Source organism: Porites lutea, chromosome 6, assembly GCF_958299795.1.
Source record: "Porites lutea chromosome 6, jaPorLute2.1, whole genome shotgun sequence".
NCBI classification, from domain to species: domain Eukaryota; kingdom Metazoa; phylum Cnidaria; class Anthozoa; order Scleractinia; family Poritidae; genus Porites; species Porites lutea.
Window position 1 is genome coordinate 17,655,580 of NC_133206.1, and position 7,318 is coordinate 17,662,897.

The 7,318-nt window shown below is 38.1% G+C and overlaps 1 protein-coding gene across 1 annotated transcript; it reads left to right on the forward strand.

Moving 5' to 3' along the window:
- Positions 1–2,936: 2,936 nt before the first annotated feature.
- Positions 2,937–6,346, forward strand: LOC140941957 (roundabout homolog 1-like). The gene is made up of 5 exons (XM_073390954.1): positions 2,937–3,102; positions 3,387–3,671; positions 4,195–4,500; positions 5,335–5,646; positions 6,153–6,346. The coding sequence occupies exons 1-5, from the start codon at positions 3,075–3,077 to the stop codon at positions 6,344–6,346; spliced, it is 1,125 nt and encodes a 374-aa protein (XP_073247055.1). The 5' UTR covers positions 2,937–3,074.
- Positions 6,347–7,318: the final 972 nt, after the last annotated feature.

Consider the following 7,318-nt stretch of genomic DNA (forward strand, 5'->3'; position numbering starts at 1 on the left):
TTATACTCTACAAAATCTACGTAAAAACATCAGTAAAATACAGGTTTTGCGACACGTGTGTTTATGGATTTCTCGAGAAAAAAAAAAAGAATTAAAATGTGGTGTTTCTAACGTCCCAACTAACTATTTATCTTAAATGTTCTGGCAATATTCAAAGTGTTTGAGATGTTGATGATGATTATTATTATCATCTTATCCTTTTTCAAATTTTCTTTTTTCTCCAATAATTTTACTACAAAAATGAGAGAGAAACAAATGATAATACTTATGTTTTGCGATCGACCTTTAAGGAAAAAAACCGAATGAGAATACCGACGTAACAGAAATTTTCTCTTTCGAATCAGTAGTGCAACCATTCTCTACTCTCCACTCCCCCATCCCTTTCTGGGGAATTGTGAAATGGTGGTTGCCCCTGCGCAAAAAAAAAAAGACTTGAACTTCAGACTTTTCAAATGGACTAATGGGATAATGAGTATGTCATTCGCCTTAAAGCTTCACCCTCGAAATGCTCAATTATTTTGTCGTGCATCAATATTTGCTTTTGAAGACTTTTTAAAACCCGCAAAAATTAACGCATTGAAGCTTTTTTCAATGCCTAACATCATGACGGTTCAATATCACAAGGAAAGACTTTCTCGCAGAAGATGCCGATTTTTCAGGATTTTTGAAAGAGCCATTACCGTTCATTTTTAGCCAATTTAAGCGGCTAAGCCCACGAAAATAAAGGGGTCTTCAGGTACGAATGGATTTAGAGTGAACGTTTCTACCTTTTCGCTTCTCGTTTGCTTCGTTTTCTCTCAGTAATGGATTGGGTGTTTTCGTCATCGCATCCGGCAATGACAGGTGGCGTGATAGACCGAAACGCTTTCCACTTCTTTGAAAATTGTGGATTTAATAAAAGACTCTACGTAAAGTACATACTGCCTTGGACCCACGCAATGGACAAAAATGCGGAAGAACATGACGTGTTTGAATAAGAACTGCTCATTATTAACTATCCAGAAAGGTGCGAGGGTCAGGCAAACAATCGACGCTCATTTTTATGATCGTGTTTGAAGATTTCGTCTATATATCACGTAAGAACTTCAATCTATATGTTTTCTTACTTCGTTACTCCCTTGTCACCCCTGCAAGCGCAGCGAGCAAAAAATCTTTAAAATTTCGCAATTACTTTACGGACAACGTGGTTATTAAAAGTAACGACAAAGTGATTTCGCAATACCAGATCGATTCTAGTATAAGCTAGGCGCAAAACAGATTATCCAGGGCTTGAGAGTAGATTGAGTGGCTAGTTAACTGTTCCTTATAAGCTCTTATACATGACTGTAAGCTCTTATTTACTAGGATTTTCTCTAAGCAGCATCTGCCTTAAAATCTTGTTTCTACTATTTTGTCAGTGGAGCATAGTGAAATGTTGTTGTCATATATTCAAGGGCAAAAAAAAAAACGAAAAGAAAATTAAAAGAAAACTTTGGACTATAAGCCTTATCAGTCTTCGTCATGGCTAAATATACAAGCTATTTTTTTTAGTATGAAAGTGAATCATGCAATTTACCAATATTATTGTTATGCCGTTGTTTTTGTTAATTGAGGTGTTAGAATCAGTTAGAGGAAATCAGTAGGGTAACTAGAATATTTCTGACAAGATAAAAATGCAGAATCCCGAGCGTGTTTTTTCCATTCAAGCCATACAACTGTATACACTGTTCCCTGATTTGCAAGTCAGTCGAAACTCGTAAAACAGTTTCTGCTGAATCACGGTTGTTTACTAAACAACCAAATAATTATTCAAACCATTCTATTTTAATTAGTATAACTACATACAGTCAGTAGCACAAATCAGCCAGTACAGCGACATTTTATAGTGACAGTAGCCAAGGAAAGGAAGGGGCGCAAAAGGAAGTACTTAAAGCCTGAGATCCTTAGATTAAGGCACTAAATAATATATATAACAATATGGCGGGCTAATCTTTTAACGTCGTTGTACCAACTGATCATGAACTGAAACTCTTGGGATCGAAGTTGGCTATTACAAAAAAAACATATTTACTCATTGCTCTTCTTCTTTTTTTTTTTTTTTTATCACACCGACTTATTTTGTTATTTTGAATTTTGTATTCCAAATCATTCCAGGTACTTCTGCTGGACGTGCCATGCTGTTCTTTATTTGCTTAGCGTTTTTCTACTTCCATAATGCGGAAACATCCCAGTGCGCCTCGATGGAAAATCAACATACAGGTATAGATAGTACGCTAGTTAGTATAGACCGTTCTGTGCTTGCCGTCGATGTCCGGTCAGTATGGACTATTTTTGTACCTTTTTTGTTCTTTTTTTTTTTTTTTTTCTTTCTTTCTTTAAGAAAAGATATTTAAGAGAGTCTCGTTGAATGAAAGAAACTATTTGGGATTCGAGGGCCTTGAGGTCCGCCCAATTTTTGGCAATATATAAGAGAACAGTTTTTGACCTTTTATGACCATTTTACCTTTAAGTAGTATATATCTCGAGACAAAAGGGCTTATAATACAGGTAGGGGTCATGTGGGACTGCCTTCTGTAGCTGCCTTTGGAGTGCTTCCCGACACATCGAACAATGATTGAAAAGTTACTGTATTTATTACTACTCTACAGGGGTTAACTGATTTTTAAATATACCGTTTCAATACCGATGCTCACAATAGTATTGTTACCTCTATGTATCCTTATAACTAACAATTTTTTAAGACACCTATAGTTAACACTATGCACTCTTTAATTCAACTCCTTACAGTTTCTTCCGCTCCTACTCTTACCATCAACACCCTCCCGGAAGAAGAGGTGTTACCTATAGGGTCCAACGTAACAGTAACTTGTACCAGCAACACTTCGAAAGATGGTATTTCCGACCCAATATACGACATGCCATATTGGATGCAAATCTATTTCGGCCATGATAGCCGTTTAATTACGATAAAAAGTTGCGGTGGTCGCAGAAGCGACAGGGAGCAAAGCAAGGTTTGCAGCTATGTCATTCACAATGCATCAAGGAACGATTCTGGTAATTAGACCTGTGCGACTAGAAATTCTTGGAAATGCACAATGGGGTCTATTCAGTTAGATTTCAAAGGTAATATTGACTTACAGTGTGTTGAATTTTGCTGTATTTAATATTACAATAAGTGTACGTGATTTCTACGAAAAAACAAACAGAAAAAAATATTTAACTAAAGGCTAATTAGTCAAGGTGATCCAACGTCACAAACGCAAATGTCCAACAATGCCATTCAGGAGTTTACCCTTTATTTTATCCCTTTTCTCGGCTGATATAAAATTCAAATTTTTGTTTTAAAATCAGTTTCTTTTTTTATTGTTTGTTATTTTCTATTTTTTTTTATTTTTTTATTTTTACAGAAAAAATTCCTCCAGTTTTCACTGTGAACCCTCCAGTACAAATGTTAATATCGTCTGGTGGTAAAGCCAGCATGACTTGTAAGGCATCAGGTTTCCCAGTCCCTCTAATAACATGGTTCAAGGATGGGATTCCTGTACCAAGGGCAAACACCACTGGAGACAAGGGACTCTCGATCTTGACTCTTGAATTTGTCAAACCAGTTAACCAAGGAAAATACTGGTGCGAAGCAAACAACTCGGATGGCTGGCAAAGATCACTTATTACAAAATTGAGTTTGAGCCAAGGTAAGTTGTCCTTCTTTTCATCGCTGGAAGTCAAGGGAGTGAATCCGCAGTAGAAAAACCAGAATTTGCTTTGGCGTTACTATAATCTAATTTTATGCCAAAGAGCTGCAAACACGTTAATTTGCCATGGGTAGTTTTTTGTTGGCTTGTTTGTTTGCATGTTTTTTAATAATGATAACATGCAATTTCTACGAAGTCTCAAGTCTAGGTGGTAGTCCACGATGGTGATAGAATGCCTTTGGTTAGTAATCGACCATTCAAAAACGTCATTAAACGTTTATCGTAAGACAGAAGACGTATTAAACCTCTTATGTTTTGTAGTCCCTACCTTAGAAACGTGCCCTGTAGCTAGGAGCTAAAGTACTCACAATTAGGTCAGGCGGAGCACACCCCAGAGCGCATACTCCATCCAGTGCTGAATCCTAAAATCCATGTCCGCTTTCCGCTCGCCTCTTATAGGTAAAATACGTTCGTAAAGTTGATTTTCCTTTTTTTTAGTTTTCTTCCGTTATTTTTCCTGCAGTGCCAACCATTTCAATTCATCCAAAAAACGTGTTCGTGTCATTCAAAGAAAATACTACTTTAGTTTCCTTCGCGTGTAAGGCCACTGGATCACCACCACCCGTGGTAACCTGGTTAAAGAATAACTCTACGCAGGCCAATGCGACAGTCGTTGAAACTGATGGAATGTCCTGGCTCATTCTTCTTCTGGTAAAAAATGACGAAAACAGCTTGAACAAATACAACTGCTTCGCAAGGAATTTAGTAGGGAAAGCTTACTCTAATGAAGCAACCGTGATCAAAACACAGACATCATTTCCAGATAAAGGTAAGGCTAGCTTTACTAACAGCCACCACGGGTACTGCTGTTAGGAAAATACAGCTAACGACGCAAGCTCTGCTGTTTATTGAGTTGATTTTTAAGTACACCCAACAAACTCAGATCAGGGCATGGATAGCTCCTTCAGCAAAACATTAACAACAGGATAACAAGTTGTGGCTGAGAAGGCACCTGTGGAAAATAAAATCGAAACTCTCGTAAGCGACCACCGAAAAAGTGGTCTCAACTTAGGGCTGGTCGCTTACGAGAATGAGCTCTCGGAGCTCTCGTAATTGGTCTCGGCTGATAACACCCTCCTCGTTCTATATAATTTTTCTTATGATACTCAGCCTTATCTTATAATATTATTGTAAATTATCGTTATCATGATTCATCATCATCGTCGTCATTGTATCATCATCATTATCAGGCTTCAGATATATGAAAGGGTAGGGATTTTACTCGTTAAAGTATACGAAAAGTTAGGGAAATCTGTGATTTGGGTATGTGAAAGGGCTCAAAGGGCTAATAGATTAATTCTATGGCCTTATTAAGACGGGAAAACGTTCTATTTTTGTGATTGATTCCTATTTAAGTAACAGTGCATTTACAGCAGTTAAAAGGGCTGCACAGTTCTAAACAAGGTATAAAAGTACCATTTGTCAATAGTAGGTATACGAAAGGGGCACTTATTTCATGAAAAATGTCAAAAAGGGTAAGGGGTTGGACCCTTGGGCGGAGCCTCCCAATTTAAAAATTGTTGATAGTATCCACCTCCCCCCCCCCCCCCCCCCGCTCTCCCCAGGGATGCGACTAATAAAATTGAACCAATTTTTCCCCCAGAAAGCACTGTCATCTCTTTCTATCGCCACCCGGCAAGTCTCGCTGCCTCCCCTGGTGAACACGTGATATTTACATGTGCTGTCGAAGGATCTCTAGCACCCTCGATTATTTGGCGGAGGAATGGTTTGAAAGTCGTTGATAATAAGGCCAAGACCTATCAGGGAAGAGAAAGCACAATCTCAGAGCTGCACATTCTTAACGTTCAAGAACATCATGCTGGTAACTACACCTGCAAGGCAGCAAACGCTATTGGGAGTAGCGTCTCCAGGAATGCATTGCTTTCCTTAACAGGAAAACCTGACTCCGCGAAAAGCAAGTTATATTAAGTTTCTTTATTGTAAGGTTTCTTGATTTTGTGTAAACTAATTGACAAGAGGGCATATGGAAGAATACAAGATGGTTTGTCCTGGTACAGCGCCAGTTTTGCCTGAATCTAAGTGATTACAAAGACTCATACAGGGGGAGAATGGAAATACTAATTAACTCCATTTTTTATCACTGCCAGTATTGTATTGATCCTTTGAAGTTACTTGTATTAGGTGACTGTGAGAAGACTTATTGCTCGAGCACTTTAATCTTATAGAGAACTAGGGTTCTATTATAAGTACATGAATGCAGTCACCGAGGGAGAATAACACGTGTAGCAGGCCTTGTGTATATCATGTCTCCCTCAGCTCGCTTCTCTCTCTATGATTTTCACTGAAGCCGCTGGAAGAAATTAATGGGAGAGGACTATAGGTAAGATGTCAACAGTAAGGAGGTATCATGCCCGTATTTCCATTTCATTTAACTTTCATTGTCATTTCTATTTACTTCAGGAGACACCTCACCCTCTTCAAGAGTTTCTTTGCTATTCTGGATCTTAGTCGCCGCTGCCGCAGCATTGATTCTTGTGGTGGGGGCTTTGTTATTTGTTATCCACGCAAAGCACAGAAAGGCTGGATTTAACGTCAACAAAGAAGTTAGTAATACTATAAAACAACAACAACCGGTAGACAGTTCATTTTTTTAAGCAGTATTCACACAAGCGAGTTTTCTCGAGTCTTTGGTTTGACATTAACATTGGTCTCCTTCACAAGGAATAAAGTTAACGAATGTTTAACAATTATTCCTCGAGCCCGAATGGGCTCTGAGTCAATAGCCCATGAAGGCCGAATGGGCTATTGATTCAGAGGTCATGAGGGCGAGAGGAATAATTGTTTTAGTGAAATCCAACTAGTTGGTCAAAAATATCGAGAAAAAGCAACTTAAGCAAGCAAAACGAGATTCAGTTGCCATTATTTTGGTTTTCAAAGCCGGCGCTTTTCGCTAATAGTGGGCTATAACATTAGCCTAGTAGTAGCTCAGCCAATCAGAACGCAACATTAATAATAGACCACCAGTTGGATTTTACTAAATAGTATTAGTTAATGTTGTCTACAATCTAAGAAAATTAGTCAATCCTCGCTGCCTTTTCTTTTTTTTTTTTCCCTTCCCTTTCCCCGACCTTGTGTAGTGTTTGTCACTTCTTCGCTTTTTTTTTTTCCTGAAGCAACTATGCCTCATTCTCACAACTTAACCATTGTTGTTTATAGTGTCAAGAAGGCATACGCCTTAACCAAGAGAGAAATTCTTAAAATAAACAACTTGCAAACAGATCTGGAGGCGTACTCTGTGTCTCAAACCGCGGTCTCGCGATCCGTTAGACTTAAAACACGTTTGTTGAACAATTTTCAGATTCGTTTTTGGATATCCAAATTTTAATAGGGGCTTTAAGGAACACTTAAGAAGATTTTAGATGTTATGCACAAAATCAAATCTCATAATTCTTTTATTACATGGAACACAAATGACTGATAAATTTGGAAAATCATCCATCCAGCGTGCAACTTATTAGGACTATATCAGAATGGTTTCAACTTTAAATTGTTCTCATAACTGACTAATAGATAATCCAATTATGCTGCTTATCAGTACTTGCCCCGAAAATCCAAATTCACAGTAA

Bases quoted from the DNA above. Each gene is read 5' to 3' on its own strand.
- LOC140941957 (XM_073390954.1), top strand. From the start codon at position 3,075: ATGGGGTCTATTCAGTTAGATTTCAAAG. The intron at 3,103-3,386 runs GTAATATTGACT...TTATTTTTACAG, and splicing joins TATTCAGTTAGATTTCAAAG to AAAAAATTCCTCCAGTTTTC. The intron at 3,672-4,194 runs GTAAGTTGTCCT...TTTTTCCTGCAG, and splicing joins AAAATTGAGTTTGAGCCAAG to TGCCAACCATTTCAATTCAT.